Source organism: Euprymna scolopes, chromosome 2 (genome assembly GCF_053919585.1).
Source record: "Euprymna scolopes isolate OS-2025 chromosome 2, ASM5391958v1, whole genome shotgun sequence".
Lineage (NCBI taxonomy): Eukaryota > Metazoa > Mollusca > Cephalopoda > Sepiida > Sepiolidae > Euprymna > Euprymna scolopes.
The window spans coordinates 102,781,007-102,804,931 of NC_136483.1; the positions used below are offsets into that span (position 1 = coordinate 102,781,007).

The 23,925-nt window shown below is 31.1% G+C and overlaps 1 protein-coding gene across 3 annotated transcripts in view; it reads right to left on the reverse strand.

Annotated features, from left to right (window-relative positions):
• The window catches only part of LOC145293669 (PX domain-containing protein kinase-like protein), a 97,601-nt gene that overhangs the window by 33,266 nt on the left and 40,410 nt on the right, over positions 1-23,925 (reverse strand). For all 3 annotated transcript variants that reach the window (XR_013869746.1, XM_080140048.1, XM_080140057.1), the window contains exons 5-11: positions 22,551-22,624; positions 20,704-20,778; positions 15,307-15,553; positions 12,233-12,357; positions 7,971-8,088; positions 6,408-6,486; positions 4,468-4,594 (exon numbers count right to left, since the gene is read on the reverse strand). Coding sequence is in view for 2 of the 3 variants with exons in the window: in XM_080140048.1 (XP_079996174.1) it covers positions 4,468-4,594; positions 6,408-6,486; positions 7,971-8,088; positions 12,233-12,357; positions 15,307-15,553; positions 20,704-20,778; positions 22,551-22,624 (845 nt within the window). In the remaining variant the exon portion in view is untranslated. The remainder of the gene's footprint in view (positions 1-4,467; positions 4,595-6,407; positions 6,487-7,970; positions 8,089-12,232; positions 12,358-15,306; positions 15,554-20,703; positions 20,779-22,550; positions 22,625-23,925) is intronic.

A 23,925-nucleotide genomic window follows, 5' to 3' on the forward strand; every position in this document is an offset into this window, starting at 1 on the left:
AGATTTATTTATATTAAAATTGCTGAAATTAAACATGAAATAATATTTAATGGAATTTGGATCATTTGTTCTATTATTCTCATCTCAGTTGTTATATTCATGTTTTGGCAAAAGTAATCTCCACTGACCTTTTTCAAGTGCATTTTTCTCAACTCAGTAACCTATATGGGAATTTAAACGATTTTTAATAGTGATTTAAAAAGCTTATCTTGGTTGTTGTCTTCATGTTTAAATAATCTAAAAAGTTTCATTTATTTAATCCACAGAGGTAGACTGTTCTATTTCTAGCAGACATGATCAGGCAGAAGTGGTAATTATTAGGTTACTTTTAATTATCACCTAAAGATCGTACTTATGCGGTATAAGAACTATGCTATCATTGGAACTGTCCAGTCGATTTATAGAAAATGTCAGAAGGTGCCAAAACCTTGAGCAACTTAACCTTAATACAAAAAAAAAAAAAAAAGCAAAGAAAACATTTGTTTGCTATCATAGGGTTATTATAAGAAAAAAGAATCTAAATCTTGATTTGAACAAAAAAATCATAAATAGAAAAACGTTTAAAAAATTGTTTTCTATATTTATTCATGAAACTTGACTTACAATGAATATTTTTTTTCTGATTTGAATTTGAATTTTGTTAAAATTTTGTAAAGAATTGTTTTAATTTTCTTACTAGCTTTTCATTGAAATTGCTTTCATTTTTAAACTGATTTTTTCATTAAATTAGCTTTGTACTGACAGAAATAATATTTTTAACTGAAAAAATTGGCTAGTGTTTGTGCAAAAAAATTACAAAACTTCTGTTCAACACCTTCCGGCATTCTCCATAAACCATCCAAACAATTCTAACTATAGCATGATCCTTATACTGTATAAGTATCGTAAAAATATATAAGCAACATCAAAAGTGTGCATATATATATATATATATATATATTATATAAACCACATCAAAAGTAAGGGCACAAAATTCTTACAAATTAACCAAAAGAAATCATTTTTTTTATTTGCAGTATACAATTGTTTTGGTCTGCCATCAAGATATCTAATGTTCAAAATATACAAAACATTTTATTTCTCAATGAGGCCATCCTCATCATACAAGTCTGAGGATGTCTCAAGAAATAAAATGCTTTATATATTTTGAATACTAATATGTTATCTACAAATAAAAAACCTGATATTTTGTTAAATTTTCAAAAATTTTCTTCTCTACATAGTTTATGTAACATTAAAAATATTTTATTATAGCTCTCATCTTACTCTATTGAGGGCTTAGAAAAACTTTATATTATTAAAATTTATATCTGATATATAGAAATATATGGAAATTTTTCAACATTTAAAACTATACAAAAAATTAATCCCAAGTTCATTGTTGAAAAACTATTCCTCCCTTAAAAAACAAAAACATTCCAACTATTAGATCCCTCTCTCTCTCTCATATATATATATATATATATATATATATATATATATATATATATATATATAACCATTACTTATATTTATGGATTATATAATTTATTTATTTGAATTATTATTATTATTGAACAACTTATTTTTGATATTTTGGGTTTCTAATCCATTATATATTTTCTTCTTTTTTTTTATTTCATTTTATTCTTTTTCTTCTTATTATTAATAGAAGCATTATAAATTCATGTACATGTGTTTTTCTCTCTGCCTGTAATAATTTTTTATACATACTTATATATATATATATATATATATATATATATATATATATATATATATTTTAAATAAAAAGAAAATGTTGAAGTTTTTGGTTTGACTTCTCTTTTGTAAAAGGTACTGAAGAGGAGACATATGGGAATTTAAAAAAAAATAAATTAAAAAAAAATATATATATATATATTAAAATTCTTAATCATCTTAGAAAAAGATTGTATGGCTAATCTTTATAGATCTAAAATTCTTGGAACTGAAATAATGTTATAAATTTGTCTCATATTTATTAATAATACTATGCGTCTTGATAAGATAAGCTTTAAAGTTCCCAAAACATATAGCCACATGACATTAATTAACAGTCCATTATCTGCGACTGTCTTTTGGAGTTTGAAGGTCAAATCCTTAAGTCACTGGGGTAAATTGTTCTCATTCTGTAATTCATGTCCGAGTAGAAGTGCTAATTTTTATGTTATTCTTAGTTATTAATGCCTGTAGTAATGTTTGACCCTTCAAGATGCATCTGAAGGGGGGCTAAAAGTTACATCAGCTGAAATATCGCCAAATTCAAATCAGTCAGATTTGCAAGCAATGGACAGAAGCTGGAAAGATGCTCCGTATTTGGCAACAGACCATAACTGCCTCATACATTTCCTAAGTCTAAGCTATTTTTTTTTTTTTTTCCTGCCAGGTGTATGTTTGTGTCAACTAGCTGTTTTTTTTTTCCTTCCCCCATCCAGGTGCTATTTCCAGTAATACATATCCGATATTCAACACACCTTTTCCTCAGGACTACCCCTTCCTCACTTTCTGGTAACTGGTTCAAGATAATAAAAACAAATAAAAGTAAAAGTTATTTGCAGATGACATACTCTTTGACCTAGTTTCAGTGTTGTTTTTGAAACAACTACCATTAAGAATAAAATAAAGTCATTTTTTTCTGTTCTTCCCTATGCATTTATTTGGTGACTACCATGCAAATGAATATTACATAGTAATTTCTTTTCATTTTTTTTCCATCATAACCAGCTTAGGGTCAGGGGATGAAAGTGACTAAATGGTTAATGACATGAACTGAAAACGTGGGTGTACCAAGTTCAAATTCAGCTCATTCCACAGAAACACTTTTATGGAACCCATACTTGACCTTGCGTCTAACGTCTTAGGAAGTTAGTAAATAAAATAACCAGCTCAAAATCATACTGAATATACATAATATACGGATTAGAACTGTGTTACGTGTAGTTTCTAAAAATTACAGACACCTACACACACATTGAAATATGATTTGCCTTTTTCTAATAGATTAACCTTATAACCTCAATACTTACTGTATGAAAGAAACTTTGATTGAATTGAATTATCAAAGTATCAATTTTTACAATTATTTGCTGCATTTAAAATTTTCGAAGTGTGACCTCACTTCCAGTAAAAAACAAGGAAAAAAAAAAGAGATAATTTCTAAAGATATTTATCCCACTATTAAATTATTAGGTTGACAAGAAGTTCATGTGGTATTTTTAATTTTGATTTCAAATGACGTATTTTCACACAAGTTTTCATTAAAATACCTTTACTTTCTATATCATTTTAAAGAGTGTTTTCCGCTCTATCGTTTAAATTACAATCGTTTTAAAATAATTATGTCTTTTCAGAACGTTGAATACAAGATGGAAAAAAAAAGCAAATTTGCACAATTTTCTTATTTCAATTCAAGCAAGGCCAAAAAGCTGCCGAGACAGCTTGCGATAACAAAATTTTGGCCCACTGAACACACAGTGCAATGGTGGTTTAAAAAAATTTTGTGGTGGCAATGAGTTCTGAAAATTATGAGTGTAGTGGTCGGTCATCGGATGTCGACAACAATCAATTCAGAACCTTAGTTGAAGCCAATCCATCCACAACTGAGAATTTGCTTCTGAATTAGATGTAATGTATATGACAATTTCTAACCACTTGAGAGAGATTGGAAAGACAAACAAAACTTGATGAGTGTCTCACAAATTGTACGACAACCAAAAGAATGCCATTATGAAGTGTCATCTTCTTTTACGTAACAAGAATGACCGTTTCTCAAACAGGCTGTGACTTGCAATGAAAAGTGGGTTCTTTATGACAACTGGCAACATTCAACTCAGTGGTTAGACACCGACAAAGCTCCACAACACTTCCCAAAGCTAGAGTTGCACCAAAAGAAGGTCATGCTGACTGTTTGGTGGTCTGCGACTGGTTTCATCCATTAATTTTTTTTAATGCAGGCAAAACCATTACAGCAGTGAAGTATTGTCAACAAATAGATGAGATGCATCAGAAACTTTGACAACAACACCCAGCATTAGTCAACAGAAAATGCTCAATTCTCCTCCACTCCAATACCAGACTGCACGTTACTAAACCAACCCTGCAGAAGTTGAACAAATTCGGCTACGAAACTGCCTCTGCCTTATCTGCCATACGCACTAGACCTCTCACCTACCAACTACCACTTTTTCAAGCATCTCAACAACTTTCTGCATGAGAAATGTTTCAAAAACCTAAGTAATATCAAAAACTCCTTCAGCAACTTTATCACCACCAGAACACAAGATTTTTATGTTATGGGCATAAATACACTTGTTTTGCGCTCGCATAAGTGTGTTGATTCTGATGGTGCTTATTTCGATCAATAAATGTTTAATTGAGCAGCGATATGTTAATCTGAATTTAAAAGTTAAAAACCACAAGAACTTTCTTGTCAACCTGATAGATAATTTCAGCTTTTTATTTACTTACCATTTTTTGTTCTTCTTTAAGTTGAATTTCCATAGAATCTTTTGCTAATCGGATTGCTTCCTTTAACTTACTCGGAATTTTTAACACTGGTTTTTCCATCTGCTGCAATGTGATACTGGAAAAGAATCTGCAGGGGAAACAAATAAAATCAAAGAGAAGACTTGACAGGAATGGCGTAAGGAATAATTCTTGCATTTGGCCTAATTGAATTATATGTATTCTTTGTGGAGAATAGAAATTCATCAGAGAAGAGCTACCTGATGTTGCCCAGTTACTTGGGATTATCATAACAAGATGTCTAGTATTTCTTATATATTTCTTATAAACTTTCACTATAATTACATGAAGGATACTGCCAAGGCTGCTGCAAAGAGGGTGGGATCCCTTTACCATGCTAGAAAATTACTCATACTAGACAGTATCCTTTATATTTACAAAGCCACAATTTGCTCATGCATGGAATATTGTTGCCGCATCTGGGCTGGTGCATCTTCCACTACTCTCTCACTCTAAGACATGATCCAAAAATGAATCTCAAATCGAATAGCCAAGCTCCAACCTCTATCTCATCGCCGCAATGTCACATTCCTGTGCTTGTTTTATGATTACTTTAACAGAACATGCTCTAATGGACTTGTAGCATTTGTGGCCCCTCAACGTAAATACCTCCCGACTAACCCAACAAGCAGCAAAATCCCACCCCTTGACTGTTCAGGTCCATAGATTCCGGAAGGCCTGCTACTCTAATAGTTTCTCTCCTCGGACTGCTAGACTTTGGAATTCCCTCCCTGTTTCTCTGACTGTACTAACCCGCAGAAATTTAAATGTAATATGAACAGATATCTCGCTACTCAACTCCTCACAGCCCCCTGTTAGACACAATCCCAAATAATAGCTCCTTATGTTCAAAATGGCAATATACCTGGTTTGTGTGAAAAAAAAAAATCATTTGTTTATTTTTATGTATATCTTTGGCAAATGAATACAAAATCAGAGCTTCATATTATTGCTAAATAAATGAAATGATATTCGAGAAATTTGTATTATCCATTCTATGTCATAAAAAATTATAAACAAAACTAAGAGGGTTAGATATCGAGTGGATAGATCCACTAGTATATAATTTAGTTGAGAATAACAGAAAATGGAAAAGCCACTGAAAGGTTATCAGAGGTCAACTTGATGATCCAGAGTTGAAAATTGCTTAGGTTGTAAAAAATGTACGAGAAACAGGACGTCAAATCCTGGTGAAAATGAACAAATGGTGCAGTTTTAGGCGTTAACATGCGTAAATTTGAGTTCTGCACCAAGCAAAAAAAAAAAGAAATGACTGAATCCATCATTTGCCGCCTCCCCATTTAGCCCCAAAAGTCCCCAAGGCCTTAACATATTTAAATTGGAGTTCAGCACCATGCAAAACTGCTAAATAGACATACACAGAAACTTTTGGACAAACCAAAAGTTATCGCAAAGTATAGGCAAACAAAATTATATAGAAATCAGTTAGTTACAACTTTTCAGAAAGTTTTATAAAAATCCAAGGCATCAATTTTTGGGGAACTGGAGTTTTCCCGGAAAATCCGTTCTATTACTTTTTTTTTTATTTAGCCAAAAACAGGAAAAGAGAAAGAAAGATGAGGCACGAGAGAGAGAGGGAAGAAAGATAAATAAAATCAGACAAATGATGGAATAAAATAATGATAGTAAAATTCAAGTGATTCAGTAGAAATCAATCTTTGCTTAAAAAAAACCAAAAAAAAAAACCTTTTTCTGATTTACAAAAGCTAAATTAATCAAATCTTGATGTAAACGAACTAGTTCTTGAACAAAAATATGAATTTTAAAATAGACTTAAAAATATCTTTTGCAATTCAGAGACATCCCGTACATAAATATCTATTTCATCTCAAATATGAAAAATAAAGTAAAACATTTCTTACGTATGACTCAGCAAATCTGTTAAAGTAGGAAGGCCATTTTTACAAGCCTCCGTCGTTAATATAGATTCCAACACAGAACCTGAAAAATATAAAAACATGGCTTCATAAAAAGGAAAAATAAAAGAAAAGGAATATAAAATAGTTGCTGATGGGCAGCAGTTTGAAGCACATAGTATCAACATCAAGTCAAGTATCAAGGTCCAATTGTGCTATACGTGTCATTTTGCCCGTATAATCCGGCAACACTCAAGGATTTATTGTGGACTCAATCTTCTTTCTGATCTTCATTAATGATCTTTCAAATCATATTCTGAGGTGATCCTTTATTGAAATTTATGTAGATAACAAATGTCTATGGTAGCACTTTGAAGAGCATTAGTGTTGAAATACTGCTAACTTCTCTCTTTCAACCTTATTTTGATAAGCTCTTAAGATTAACTTTCATCCCAGATCTAAAATGGAAAATTTACACTAAATCTGTGGCTAAGGTTGCTGGATAAATGCTGGTATTACTACACTGCTCTTAAATGTACTTGACTCCTGATGCAATCCTCTACATATATCCGAGTCAGATATTTCCTAAGATGGAGTACTGCTGCTGCTACATTTGTGGAGGTACAAAATCAACTTCACACAGTAGGTGTTAAACAAGAATATTCAGAAAATAGCTAAATCGAAATACCCAAATGGTGGCTAAAAGAAAATAATTTTTTATTTCGTGTGAGAAGGATACAGTTTGCTACAAGCATTGTGTGTATTGTATAAGTTGAATTTTTTAAATGATGACAGTTTAGTAGAAAATATCATTGAATACGAAACAAGTTATATTGATTAAACAATATTGAAGTATTTAATAATTTTCCATTAATTTTTTTTTTTTTGTATATTTAATTGAAAATCACAGCCAACAGTTTGGGCCATTATTGAAATGGCCTTTTCTCTGTTGGCCGAGGCATGACTTTAGTTCTGTACAGTTCTATGCCCACCCTCTCAGGTTTTCCTTTTTCCCCTTTGAGAAGAGGTTAGTTTACTGCTAACTGCCTGAGGTGCCCCTACCAGGGAATACCGATGGAGCTGCCTAGGCATTTTTAGCAGGCTGAAGTGCTCTTCCTCTTCAGTGCTGGCTCTTCAAATCTCATTTTACAACCCTTGCATCATATTTTCCTGCTGTGAGAGGGCAATAAATATCATTGAATTCTTCAATATTGTCATTTGATCTGTTTACCTTGTCTCATATTCATTTTTTTCTTTTACAAACTTTTACAAAACTGCTTCAAATTCAATGTTTTTTGTATATTCTTTTATGGACCAATGTTTAATTGAAAATTATTGAATTTTTCAATAGTCATTTGATCTGCTTACCTTGTCTAGTATCCAACAGCTTTTGTTTTTTGTTTTTTTTACCAAAGTGCATAAAATTAAGTTAAAAAATTTTTTTTTTTTTAAATCAATAATTTAATATCAACCAATGTTTTATGATCATTTGGTTTGTGACATTATTACAACTGAAACAATCAAAGACATTAGTAATTATAATTGCTTTAATGTTTTCATAATACTTACGTAGTTCAGCAGGACAACTTGTAGGGAAAGAATCACAGGTAGCTTTTGTTAATTGTTCACCAAACGTCATTTCATATAACACATGACCAAACGAGAAAACATCAATAAATTCCATTTTCTAGAAAAACAAAAAACAATTACTTCATCACAAACATGACCAATGTATGGTGTTTTTATGATAATTGTTGTAGTAATACAATTGTGTGACCAGTTTTCATTGTGTGTGAGATTCTCGTGCTTTATGTATGGTACTTTTATGATAATCTATATATTAATAGGATAGTGTGTGTGTGTGTGTGTTATTTATTTTGTGTGTCACGCTTACATAAAACTGTCATTTAATTGTTATGAACTTCCATTTCTTGTAATAAATAATTTTACCAAGAAGTTTTGGTTTCAGTTTTGATTATAGTTGAAGGAACTCAAAGTATATATATTTTTTTTTCATAAGTTTTAGTTTCTTTTCTAGCAGATGCATCCAAGTGATATGGACATATTTTTGAAATTGCAACTTTATAATGTATAAAAATCGATAGAATATTAACTATATAATAATATATACAAAATCTACAAGAATTAAAATATCATTTAAGCATACTTTACATCCGGGCTATGCCAGGCGTCCCTGTTAGCTTAGATAAAACTTTTGCAGTTTTAACAAAAGAGCTACAATAATATCAGAGTGTCTTCATTTATGCTGAACATCTACAGAATGCCAACAGCGATATATTACATATGAATGAGTCCCTTGTGGAATTTCCACATGTCCCGCTAGTTTTATATACATCTGAATAAGAAAGAAGACGTATCATTATTCAAATATATAGTTTCTAGAGAATTAATACAATTGTGTGACCAGTTTTTGTGCGTGAGTGTGTGTAATTCTCAATTCAACATGACTTACACATATGGTGCTTCTATAGTATTAGTCATAAATGAAAATTGCATTTCAAGTAAAAACACTTTGATGTCCTTGTGTGCTATGCTGACATATGTATCCTCATCAAAAATTAGAAAAAAAAATGATCTAGTAGAGCAACTTTTTATTAAAGATAAACATTGGTCTTATTGTAGTTTCTTGATCTGCCATTGATAATAGTGGAAAAGTTTAGAAATTGCCGAATGAACAAACTACATGTGACTTCCTTACAGAAAGAAGATAATTTTATTTCTGTCGGTTCACTATTGTTAATTCTTCATATTTTCTTACGGCTTCATTTCTATCAATTCAGAATACAAAAAACACTCTTTGAAATGTTCTTTGTTATTCACCGCTAATAATAGAAAACACAGAATATGCAGAATTATAATCTGTAACGATAAACAAGAAAAGAAAATCTAGATGCCTAAAGTATAAATACACCAGCATGGCATCTAATAATACATCATGATAAATGTCTAACAATATATTGGTTTTATTATTATTGTTGTTGTTATTATTGTTATCATTATTATTATTATTAATATAAAACAGGGAGATGATTCATTCAAGCAAGTAAAAACTAATGATGTAATATGATAAAATTGCAATTTATGATAAAATTCATTTTCATTTGTAATTAATCTTCTATTCGATCATTTTTTTCCTAATCTTTTTTATGAGGATACTTATTTCAGCATGATGCGTGAGTACACCAAAGTGCTTTTACTTGAAATGCAAATATAACTCATAATATAAAAGCACAGACTTTGAACTGATTTATTATTTATTGAAATTAAATATACAATATCGTAAAATACTAAAAAAAAACCCAAAAAACTTTTAGAAAACCTAATTAAAATATAATGTAATTACAAAAATTAAATCCATCAGAATGCATTTCTATTTTTTAATAAATAACATTTGGATGTCTTTACTTGCCATATTGAACTAAGTAACTTCAACAAAGAATAGAAAAACATGAAGATTAGAAGGTCATCAGGAATTTTTTTTTTTTATCAAAGATAAACGTTGGCTTTATTATTTTCTCAATCCACTATTGATAACAGAAGAAATGCTGCAAGTTCCTGTAAAACAGGGGAGATACAAGTCATTCTTTCATTTAAGCAAGGAAAAATGAATGCTGTAAAACGATAAAACTACAATTTACAATAAATTTGATTTTTACTTGGAATAACTCTTCTATTTGATAATTCTTTTTTTTTTGTGAGAATATTTATTTCAGCATAGCACGCAAGTACATCAAAGTGTTTTTATTTGAAATGCAAATTTCAAGTGTTTCTCATAGTATAAAAGCAAAGACTCTTTTTTAATTCACTATGAATTGATTTATTATTTATTGAAATTAAATATGCAATCTAGTAAAGTACTAAAAAAAAAAACTTCTAAAAAAACTAATCAAAATATGCATATACAAAATTAAATCATTCAGAATGCATTTCTATTTTTAATTAAAAAGTAAACCATTTTAAGGCTTTGTTAATAGTTTAAAACAAAAAAAGAATGAATTACTTTATAATCCTTCTAAAACTGAAAACAAAAATTCTTAGCCTTTAAACATAGAAAAGTTATTTTTGGCTTTAAAATTCTTAGCAAATTCTTATGTATAAAAAAAAACTGAAGTTGTTTTATAAAAACTAGTTACATTCATAACTGTCAAAATATACATAAAAACAAGATTACTATAACTAAATTATAGTTTTAGAGGAATTTGTTTTGATTAATAATTTTATGACTAAACGATACCATAATAATTAAATTTAACTTTAAGAATTCCATTTGAAAAAATTATCATTTGGTAAAGGAAAAAAGCAGTGAAACAAAACAGTGAAAACAAAATTTATGAATATAAATATATTACTAAGACTGTTGGTTGTTTTTCCATTACTATCTTGTCACCATAGGGGGTGGGGAAATAATGTAAATAAAAGGTAAATGGTGAGAGAAATTTATGTTTTAAATAAAAGTTAGGAGGCGAAGGAAGAGAGGTTAGGAAGGAGGAGAGGATAGGAAAGGAAAAATAGAGTGGAGAAAAGGGGGGGGGGAGATTTGGTTGTTTGGTTTTATGGCATATCAACCCTTTTCAGGTTATTTAATCCCAAATTCAGTTATTTTGGAAATAATATTCATGTTGCATCCAATTATTTTATAGAAGGTTTTTATTCTTCAAGCTCTTTGTATCTTCGATCGCTAGTTTGCAGCGTTTGGTTTGGTTGTTTTATAGTGGATTTTATCGTTTTTGTTCCCTGCTCTGCAGAACATGAATGAGCTTTGCAATGGGAGAGGGAAAAAGGGTTACAGTATTAATATTTGGTACATTTAAAGATAGGAAACTATTCAGGAAGTGGGGGGAGATAGAAAAAGAAAGGGGAATTAAGAAGGAAAGCAGGGAAAAGATGGGTTGCTGTTTTTGTTTTTGCAGAACATAATTAAGTTTTGCAAAAGGAAGTAGAAAAACAAAAAGCATCAATGTTAGGTGCATTTTGTCTCAGAAAACTAATATCTTCAGACAGCCTGATTTGGTAGCACCAGGGGGGAAAGAGGAGAGTGGGATAAAGCAATGGGGGATAAGCAAAAGAGACTAGGAGCTTGTGGGGGGGGGGATAAACAAAAGAGGTGGGGGTGGTAAAGGAAATAGATGGGGGGGGGTAAGCAAAAGAGATGGGGGGTAGCAAAAGAGATGGTGGGGGGTAATAGAAAGAGCCAGGAGTGGAGTAAGCAAAAGAGTCAGAAGGAGATGGAGTAAGCAAAAAAGTCAGGAGGGGACAGGGTAAGCAAAAGAGATTGAGGTTGAGAGAAAAGAGTATATTATGGGATAACAGTAATTGTACCTATTTACTATGCCTCCCCACGGGACAGAGTTAGACACCAGGGTCGTTTTTTAACGTGGAGAAAAGGTACAAAAATAAAAATTGTCTCAGTCGTGAAGGATTTCTCCTCCACCAAAAGAGAACAAGAAATGGAAGTGAAGCATCTGAAGAACAGATACTACACTTTGATCTTGTCCCGAAGGCCAAGAAATAACAGTAATTGTAAAGTCATTTGATTTAATGAAAATTGTTTTGTCTACAGATTTTGTTAGAGATATTTAAAATATTGCTTTTACTTTCCTTCTTTCTTTATCTAGGTTTCATAAACGGACAATAAATAAATGTCTTTTTAAAATATCTACTTAACTTCATAATCTGTTTAGGACACTAAATAATGCACATACACTGATGTACTAACATTGTTCCGATGGGTTTCAGGTTATTTAGAATTTATTAGAATCTTTTTTTTAAACAATAATCTAATCATCTTGAATAAAACATCTTTTTCTTACCTGGATCTTTTTAAACTGAGTAAAAAAAGCTTTGTAATAAGAGGGAAGGCCGAGCAACCAATTTTCTAAATCCAGCAGTTGACATATATCCCCATTTAATACGATATTTCCAGTGTGCAGATGACCTTAGAGAGGAGGAAAAAAAACAAAACAAAATCAAATTGTTAGGATTCAGTAGTAAAAATTTGTAACTAATAGGACTTAAGAGGTCGTTGAACAATATAGCGAATCCTCGTTAGTCAGTGACACAAGTCAGCCAGCCCCCTTGTCTAATTACTTGATTAGACATTCTACAATAGTAATAATCAGCAAAACTGAACCCTTAATCAGTTGTACGCGTCTATATGACATTTTATTGTCATTGCATTCAAGTTATTTTACTGATTTAAGTAATATATAAGAATATTTTAATCACTTCCCACTGTAGCAATGTTAGATAAACTAGTTCTTGCAAGGAAGCACTCTGGAAAGAAATAAAAATAGTCGAGAATGAACCATTCCTCATTACCAGGTTGGAGGAGATAATACTTGTAAAAAGTGCACCTTCTAGGATCAAGCCGAAGCATACCTCATTCTGACAAAGAAGTGATGCTTTAAGACAGCCTTTATGTTACCAGAATGATCTTAGCATGAACCCGAGCTGGTACGAACACATTATCACCTCAATTTGTCCGTTTCCATGTTTGTTCAAAGTTTATTCCATGTCAATTTTATGTCTATTTAGTGAAATACATTAATAAATATAATTACACAATCACAATTTCATTTTGTTTCTAACATTCTTACTTTAAACAAACAGAATATCCATCTCACAATGGATATATTAATCAAGTTCACTCAACAGAATAATTTTGCACCAGTTTTATGTTGCACTTACAAAGATCAAAATATTTTATGCTACTAAACCTTATCTCTAAAATTCTTGTTCCAATTTTGATTAAAATTCATCAAATAATTTTTATTCTTTAAACATGTGTAAAATATGGCCCTTAAGCTTAAGAAATTGAAATTCAAGAAACCGCACTTAATTGATATCTAATAACGATGGCTTAAATTTAATGCAAATCTGAAATATTTGAATTTTCAAATAGATATTGTGCACACATTACATTCCCTAACAATACTTGAAAATACTTCAAAGAGACTGAAAATTGTGGAGGTTAGATCTAGGAAGTTTACCCTCCCAGGCTTTACTTTATCGGAGAAGGGGTTAGCTTATTGTTAATCGCATGAGGCACTTTTTTCAGAGAATGCCGGCAAGGTTGCTCAGGCATATTTTCTAGGTGAGTATGCACTTAACCTAGTGTACTGGTTTCTCAAAATCACGCCCGACTGTGTATAACCTTTTACCAAAAAGGTAAATAATATATCAATGGTTGAAATTTTATTAACATTGGGATCTGAATTTTCAAAAAGGTTTCTATTTTCCCTTGCATGGAACTATATATAACTAAATATAGCCCACATTGTGTATCTTTATGCCGTATTCTAACATTCATAATAAACAGTCAATTAGTTTCATAGTTTACTCCCCGCAAAACAGAAGTGAACAAACAAAATTGATTATAAACACTTATGTATCTATATACTAGCAGGGAGACCCAACGTTGTCCGGGATTGAATGAGAATCAATAAATGTTCAACATTTCCAATACTTTTGTCAGTAAAATTAGTGAAGTCACTCATTTTCCAATCAAATCGATTGATTACCTGCTCTAGTCTGGGATCCACTGTGGTGCACAGTGAGAAAGCTTAACATGCTTCCCCGTAATGACAGTCCACAATACACTGTAGTCTACATGGCACTGTAGAGAATATACTGTTGATTTAATAAAATTATTTTTATATAATGGCGTGAATTAAAGTATAAAATACAAAAGTCAAGTATCATAGAACAGAAACATTCATTTTGAATAGGAAACATTCATATCTTATCAAAGAACCTACTACTGAGTTTATACGCCAGACCCTTCTGCTTGTAATAAAACTTCTCAAATGCACTTGTGACGTTAGGCTATAGAAGGGTATAAACTTGGGTAAAAATCGAACTGTTCCTTTTTTAATCGGATATTTTCAGTTATTGATACTTATCAGCGGTATTCCAATTCAAAACCTATCTAAGAACAACCCAAGATACAAAATACATTTGTGTGAAATTTCAAAGAAATCGGCCCAGCCATTTCGGAGTTTATAGAGAATAAACTAGCACACACACAAAGTGCTTTTTATATATAAACTAGCGAGGGGTACCCGGCATTGCCCGGGTGTGTGGAGGTGTGTGTGTGTGTGGAAACTCCAGGGGTGGGGTGGGGGTGGGGGGTTAAAAAAAAAAAAAAAAAAAAAAGTAAGTATGAGGATCGAACTCAAACCCGAACCCTTGAGGCAAAGTTGTAAATTAAAGTGTGAAAAAAAAAAAAAAAAAAAAGTGCGACATTAACCATTGCCCCACCACGACATGCTAACGGAAACATGTTTGAATTTATTTAATTACTTGGATTTAGCAGGTGCCCGTTTTAATGAGTTAATGAGGTCAAGTTTGACTGCAGGATTTCATTTACTTCTGAACGCTCCCCCCCCCCCAAGATGTTATAGGAAAAAGACTAACCCACATGTGGCGAGCAACAAATGTTGAATATTTATCTTCCCGAAATCGAGCAAATTAAATAGACAGGCGAGCTTCGTTGTCAACTGTGAGATATTACGATTTATATGTGATATAAAAAGTTTTAAAAAGTTGTGAAGCGAGCGACCGCTTCTGACAAAAGCCTTTTGTAGACACACAGAAAAAGCGAACACACATACATACATTTTCGCTTTTATATTTATAGATATATAAGTAGAGAAAACACCCTTTTTTAATGAGCATAAAAATGAGTGTTTGTTCTCAGTAAAGTAGTATAATACAAAAGTATTTATAGCTCTAGTATTGCACTATTGAGCTATCTAAATGAACCTTGTTATTAATATTTATATTTGAATTCAAATTTGGAAAATTTTATTTCAAAATCAGATGAGGCAAAAGTCATATTTACACTTTAAACTAATCTCAGAAAAGATGAAAAGGCTACACTTACCATAAGGTAATCCTTTGTCATAGAGAAATTTAAGTACTTCTAGGATTTGTCGTCCATATTTTTGGATTTGGTGAAGTTCTAAAGCGTGACATATTTTTGGTTTACAATATTTTTTCAAAAAATGACCAGATTTTGGCTTGCATTGACAAATGTGATCTCTTAACGTGCCTTGTTCGTAAAATGTTCGTATCACCATTCCTCCATTTTCATTTGCAATAGAAAACGATATCGGAGCTAGAAAAGGATGCTGAAAAGGAAAAAAAAAAAAATAATAAGCTAGATGGAATTAACATTTTTAGCAAATGTGTTTCATATCAATGGTTTTAATGTTTTTTACTTTTTTGTATGACAGTATCTCTTGAATACCAATATTATTTAAATGGCAGCATTCATGAATTACAGATAATGGAATTTCAATGCTCATTCCATTGTTTGATCAATTACTGTTGCATTGATCATGTGATCTACATGGAACCACAAATTACAATATGCTTCGTTTGTCTAATAGAGATTGTGAACAAGTCAAGAAATCAAGAGATAGAAACCAGTTAAAAATTTGAACCAACTTTTTTTTTTTTGTGTGTCTTATTCTCATCTTGGTTGCTATCTTCACAATGTTTTAACCGATGAAGTGAATTCTTTTGAACTTAGAAACATTCTAGTCAAACTTGGGAATCTGAACTCTGGAAACCTGTATGAAATTTAAAACATAATCCTTTAATCAATAGGCAGATAAATGACTCAAGATTAAAGGTACTAATAACTAAGAATAGAATAAAAGCTAACACTTCTACCTGGAATCAGAACAATTTACCCTTGTGAACTAAATAATGGTTTCAGTTCGAAACTCCATATTAGTTCCCAAGTTTGACTAGAAGATCCCCAAGTTCAAAAAGATGTACCTGAACAAGGTCGGAGGTTAGATAATCTGAAACATTGTGCATATAACAACCATGATGAGAATCGTAGTTCGAATAATCCAAAATATCAACCCTCATCTCAAAACTTTTTAAACAATATTCATTCTTCTGGGTTTTATTTTCAATAGTCCGATGTTTTTTTTTTTGTGATATGAACGTTTCTCTTGCATCATTTTCTTGTATAGCCATAATCACTGACACAACTAAGAAGGTGTGCGAAAATAAGGGGTGGAGGCTGTTACTGCAAAGAACTGCTAATTACTTGTCGGATCTTTTTGCCAAATGATTCTAAGACTTTCTCAAATGTTCAGTCATTTTCAAACACTCAAAAACATTCTAGATTTCTCAGAAGCATTTGTAGGGTATATCTATGCAGAACAGATAACCTACACATACTATACACCACACTCGAACATCTAGAAAACAACCATAGAATACATTCTTTAACACCTGTTTCCTAAAACTGACACACTTTAATGATTATCACATTAGCCATGCAATCATTTGAGGTGAAAAGAAAAGCATCTCGTTCAACCTCACTTATAGCACAAATGTTAAAACTAACATACCAAAAAATGTTTTTGATTGCAGAAAAGTCTTTCAGATACCCACAAAGTATAACACTACCCTAAATAAAAATTCAATTAAGATCTATTGCACTACAATGCTCAACCTTGTATAGACAATAATCACACCAAATAAGGAAAGTAAACCAACTCGAACAATCCCTTTTCCTGTATCTCCTAGAGCTAACTGCAACTGTCAACATAAACAGAATTGTCCATTTAAAAATGACTGCATCCACAAAGGTGTTACATACCATAACAAAGATATCAAGTGCTTCTTTGATAGACCGAACTACTAATTCACATATACTAATCCCCCATCATTCAAATATTATCAATTCCGCTCCAGTAAATAAAGCAGATATTTCATCCATTAATAGCAATTCACCTAATAATCCCCACAATAGCAATCCCTATACCCTCCCCCCGATTACTGACTCTATAAGCCCCACACTCACTACACTAACCAGTACTAATCATAACCACCCTAACTTAATTTGTTACTTAGACGCTAATAAGAAGAGAAACATCAGCACCAACAATAGAATACAGGCACCTTTCAAATCCCATACCTACATAAGTGCTTCCTGTAATTTAATAAAGGTACACATTTCAAACCATGTGTATTCTTTTAACAATGAAAATATTGATAATAAACAAAAGACATCCCTAACTACTTTAATTAGAAATCTTAGGTCTAATAGCATTCCTTTCTTCATTAATTGAGCTATACTTAATAAGTTAAAATCATACACTCCAGGCTCTAAATCCTTTGCATTTTGGATGCTGTAAGAATAATTACTTATTCTTAGGATAAAAATATAATTAACTCAAAAAATGAACTTATTTTGCAATGCAAACACATGAAAAAGTTTATCAGGTTGATGCGGTTTTACACTTTTAAATTCAGGTGAACATATCTCAGGTCAAACAAAAATTTATTGATCGAAACAAGCAACATCAGAATCAACACACTTTTCCCAACACAAAACGAGTGTATTTATTGCCAGTAATGTAAAAATCTTGCGTTCTGGTGGCAATGAAGTCAATGAAGGCGTTTTTGATATAGCTCAGATTTTTTAAGCATTTCTCACACAGAAAGTTGTCGAGATGCTTGGAAAAGTGGTAATTGGTAGATGAGAGGTAGAGTTCTGTAGACCAATTCATTCAACTTCTACAGGGTCAGTTTAGCAACATGTGATTTTTCTGCTGACTAATGCTAGGTGTTGTTGAAATTTCTGATGCATTTCATCCATTTGTTGATAGTACTTCACTGCTATAATGGTTTCGCCTGCATTCAAAAAACTGTCATGGATGAGACCGGTCACAGACCATTAAACAGTCAGCATGAGCTTCTTTCAGTGCAACTCTGGCTTTGGGAAGTGTCGTAGAGCTTTGTCGGCATTTAATCACCGAGCTGAGTATTGCCGCTTGTCGTAAACAACCCATTTTTCATCGCAACTCACAACCTGGTTGAGAAACAGGCCCTTCTTGTTGCATAAAAGAAAAGATGATACTTCACAACAGCATTTCTTTTGGTTGTCGTTCAATTCATGGGGCAGCCATTTATCAAGTTTTTTGTCTTTCCAATTTCTCTCAGGTGGTTGGAAATCATTGTATACGTTATGCCTACTTCAGAAGCAAGTTCTCAAACAGCTGTGTGTAGATTGGCTTCGACTAAGACTCTTAACTGATCGTTGTCAACATCCGATGGCTGACTACTAAGCTCATCATCTTGAAGACTCGTCGCCGCCACAAAATTTCTTAAACTACCATTCAGTAGGGGTTCCTGGACCAAGAGCTCCATAGATATTGCAAACTGTTTCAGCATCTTTTCAGCCTAGCTTGAATTGAAATAAGCAAATTGTGCGAATTTGCTTTTTTTTATCTTGTATTCAAAGTTTTGAAAAGAAGACATAATTGTTTTAAAACAATTGTAATTTAAACGATTAGAAAGAACGAAAAACGTTCTTTAAAATGATATATAAAGTACAGGTATTATAACAAAAACTTATTTGAAAATACATCATTTGATATCAAAATTAAAAATTACATAAGAACTTTCTTCTCGACCTAATAAATACAACCAGTTCAAAATCACTTAGTCAATCCATGTGCCACCTAAACTACATAAACAATTATAAGCAAGTTCCCTAATTCTGTAGACATTAGAAAATTTCAGAACTATTATTCCCTTTGAACTTTCCAATATTTAAAAAATGTTCCCTATTTCCACAGAAATCCTGTGCCACAAAATTTGGTCATTTTTCTGTCCTTTACAGATTAATAATACTCCACAATACATCTAAGACTTTGGCAGCTGCTACTCCAATCCCTTCATCCCTCTTCTCACTCCCCACCTTCTAGACTTGATTATTACCCCTGACCAACGTAGTATTTTCTTCAATCCATTGGCTTGTTATCGATTCACCTATTACAATAGCTAATTGCATTTAGACTTATGCCCATTAGGTTTACCAATGGGCCCTTTGAGTTTTATCAAATTTTCCTTTAAAATCTTATGAAAATCCCCCCCCCCAATATGCTTATTAGATTGAATTACCATAATTTATAATTTACATTCTTTTACAACTAACAGGCTCTAAAACCATCAAACAAGGTTTTTAGATCATCCCACATGATTTTAAAATTTCCCAAACCGATTAAATTTTCTATCTCTATTCCTCACTTATTTCTATTTCAATCAAACACACTATTCATTCTGTCTGCTTCAAATTTAATTGCTAAGCGATTCTCCAATTGAAATATATTTTTTAAGTAAATGCAAATGCTTCATTTCCTTATAATATTTAATATTTTAATTCCATCACTATGATGAAAATATTGACTTTATTTTCATAATTTTATTTCTGATTCAACATGTATGCCTGGGCTTTTTTGCGTCTTTGTGTATCCATTGAAACTTTGCGGCATATAACATCTATTCCTTTTTTGCCCAACAGCCTAGATAATTAAGATAAATAATCTTTTGCCCTGCTCCTATTCTATGTCACTTTGATATTTTGTTTCACAACTAGTTTAAATTTGCTCTAAAAATAAAACATCTGGCCTTTTCTTAAAAATATTATCATTTCCTGCTTTTAGTTTTTAGATAATTCATTTTAAATTTTCTCAGCCTATGGAAGCAAACAAGCTGGCTTTTTTCTTTCTTGTTGTGAGACCAAAATTAACTTTTTTTCATTTAGAACTTTCTCCTATGAAAAAATCTTCTCCCACAATATTAAGCCATCTTCTCATCTGGAATTTACTCATGTTCACCGAGCAACGACTTAAATTATTACAATTACTTTTGGACTATTTCACTTGCATTTCTACATCTAACTAATCAATATTATCTTTAGATTGTATCACATTTTCAATTTCTTCTTCATCAAGCTTAGACTTGATGAAGACTGGAATATCCTTTTAACCTATACATTTCTGCATTATTATCACTTTTGATCTAAAAATGATTTATATTTTGTAGTTTTCATTTTATGTGCTCGCCTATGAATATTACTTTGCTAACTATTTTCCTCTGAGGATAAGAACCATTCTTTGAAACTTAATGGAATAAAGAAAATTTAAAAAGTTTCCAACTTGTATTCCTTGTTGAATAATAAATTGTTGTAAATTTAAATTTATAGTTTAAATTGATTTTTTATATATATATATATATATATATATATATGAGAGAGAGAGCGAGAAAGAGAGAGAGAGAGGGAGAAAAACAGACAGAGAAATATATATATATATATATATATATATATGTTTTAAATGAAAAAAATAAAGATATCAGTTTTCACTTATTCTTTGCTCATCACTTTGTAATTTAATATTAAAACCAAGAATATTGGAATATAACAAAGATTCACGTTATTGTTAAGTCACTCATTAAGATAATAACTTACTTGCACTGAAGGAAGGAGCTTTATCACAGCAAGAAGTTCTTTTGAAGGTAGAAATTTACACGGCCCATAATCACTCTGAAAAAGAAATACAACACATAGATTAGAAAATCCACAAGAACATCATTAATTCTCGGATTTATATTTTATACCATATTTCTTAAATATACCTTTTGTTAGAAGCGTATGAACTTTTGAAAATCTGATGATTAGTTTGTATTTTACAATGAAAATGTAACATTGGCTTTCAAGATCACATTTGTCATTTTCTGATAACGTTTGCACAGAATAAAATGTGTCAGTGTCTTTTATGACATTTCAAATCATAGCTTACTTTAATTCAGATTTGTAATAGGTATAAATAAACTTAATGTCATATAAATGTAAATCTTTCAAAAAGATGATTTTTATTTGCATACAATTGTTTCAGCCTTCCTCAATCAGATACATTTCCATGATATATGAAGTATATAAGACACTAGCAGGCCGCAAGGCATTGCCAGTCATAAAAAAAATGTTTAAATATTTTAATTTATGCAGATTTTGTATTTATTATCATTATCAAGCCAATACCCTATCAATTATTATATTGTACCCAATATATAGTAGTAATTTCAAAAGTTATAAAAGAAAATATGACCTGGGTGCTATCAGCTAGAATTGAAACCAAAACATAGCTCTTCAGCCTTATTTGTTACCATCTGATCTAAATCCATATGCATACAAACACTTAAAAATAATGTTGTGAAAGATATAAGTGCACAGAAGTAACACGTTTAGTCGACTTATGTCTGCCAAGTTCCGATTTTTTCAATTTTGACCACTTAGCAACTATTTTTACCAGCGAAAAATCAAATCGAATTTGCTTCACAGGTCTAAATCCTCTATATCTCGGGTTTCAAGTGTAAACTAAAAATTGACAGAGGAGTTTGGTAGAAACTGTTTCTCACAAACAAAGTCATTTTATTGTTTATATATATATATATATATATATATATATATATACACACACACATCGTTTTTTTTAAATATATATTTTATTTAAAAAAAAACAAAAAAACAATATATATGCCGCTCACATGTGAAGGTACCAAATTGGTTAAAGGGAAAATTATTCCCAACTCGCATTTAGGTAAAAATTCACTTTCGTAAATAATTGAATTCAATCAAAATGTATCGCAAAAACAAAAGCAAATAGCATCTTTCTCTCTCTCTCTCTCTCTATATATATATAGAGGTTAATTTCCTGAAGAGGCTTAATAAGTGCTTATAAAAACGTTCACCCATGCAAGAAAAAATAAAGTGCATTCAGTATTCATTTTTTTTTTTTTTAATTCTTTTTATTCTATTTGCAATATATATTCTGCTTTACTGATCATATTATTCAGGGGAAAATATCTGTTTTGATGAATACCCAAATTGTAGCATACCTGTATTTATTAATTCTACGCTATGGAGTTATTACTTAAGCAAGGTGAAGCAAGGCAAGATAAAATATGATGGCAGTGAGGAAGAGAGAAAAAACAGTAAAAGGGAAAGAAAGACAAAGCAAAACAGAGAGAGAGAGAGGAAATAAAAATCAAATCAAGTCTAAAAGACATATTGGCCCTATCTTATAAAAAAAAGGTGAAATTCTGCCTTTTCTGAACTACAAAAAAAAAAAAAAAAAAAAAAAAAGAATTTTACTAAAAGTCAGAGAAAACACATTCCTGTATTAGATAATAATCATCAAATGTGATTTTTAATGTTTTTTATAATTAGTTTTCAAAAAACATACGATTTTCAACAGTTTTTTTTATAATTAGTTTTCAAAGACGTAAAAATAAAAGTATAAAAAAGAACAGACGTACCCATGAAAGGATTTGTCGTGCCTTGAAGTTTTCTAGAGGTTTCACCATTATGTAATGTTTTCGTAATCTCCAACCTACAATGTAAGAAAAAAAAAAAAAAAAAATTAAAAAAATTTTTTTTTTTTATGAGAAACACAAGCAAAACAAGGAGTAAATTTTTCAGACGGCTAAATGTTACAATATTAGACGATATTAGTAAAAAGTCTATGCACCTTTCAATCATAAATTAATAAGTGTAATCTACGTATGGGGTGACTCCCAAAAAATGCCACTAATAAAATCATTAATAAATAAATTTCCCAATTTATTTTTGCCGTCAAACCATATTTACTACAAATAAGCTTCAGTCTATATTTGACTTGTCCACCAAGTTTCAATCATGAACATCCAACATTTTCGTTTTATTGGTGTTCAATTTAAGGAACATTTTGGTGAGTATCTCATTAGGATGAAATGTGATCCTAAATGGTTCCACACCTATCAGATAATAGCTTCCTAGATTTTTATCATTGGGGTTATCTCAAAGATAACATCCATTGAAGCATTATTCCTGAACTGATGATGGTCATAACAGTTAGAGCAGCGCCAAAAATTTGTCAGCGTTATTGACAATTTTGCGCATTGTTTACAAGTGTGCTTATCATTGAATGCTAAAACAAGGACTGTTGGACATTTTTGGACCAAGTCAGGTATAGACTGAAGTTTATTTGTACTGAATATAGTTGGATTTCAGAAAGGATTGCGAATTTTGTTAAGTATTCCTGTTCTTTTGTTAAGCTATAATTATTTAGAAATTCTAATAACTTTTTCCAAATATTTTTCTATCATGAATAAAGATTTAGCATTTTTTTTTTTTTTTGGGGGGGGGGGGGTCTTTTTACTTCTGAGGTTTGTGATTTCTTCAATTTTTCACAATCAATATCAGTACACATATATCTTATACAACATAATCACGTTAGATCACCAAGGCAACGTTGAATCTGGTCAATACTAAAATCGGAGACCACTTGGTAAAACCAGATGCTGTATATGCTCTGAAGCTTGGAGAGCGCTGAGCGCTGGTTCCTTTTCCAAGACCAGTTGCATGAAATAATGGACCGCCACCACGACCCCATAGAGTTAAGGGTTAAGGTTAAACTATGGGATCTCAGATTGGTGTAATTTACTGTCTTTATATTTGAAAGTGAAAATTTTAAAAACGTGAGAAAAAAAAAAAGGGAAGAATGATTTTTCAAATAATTCTGTTGAAACAAAAAAAAAAAAAATGATGCGTATAAATGATTTTAAAATGGAGTAAAAAAAAAAAAAATTGATTATTTCAAAAATTGAGGTAGAGAAATTTTTTAGTTAGCAAAAGACTTTCTTCCATTACGTT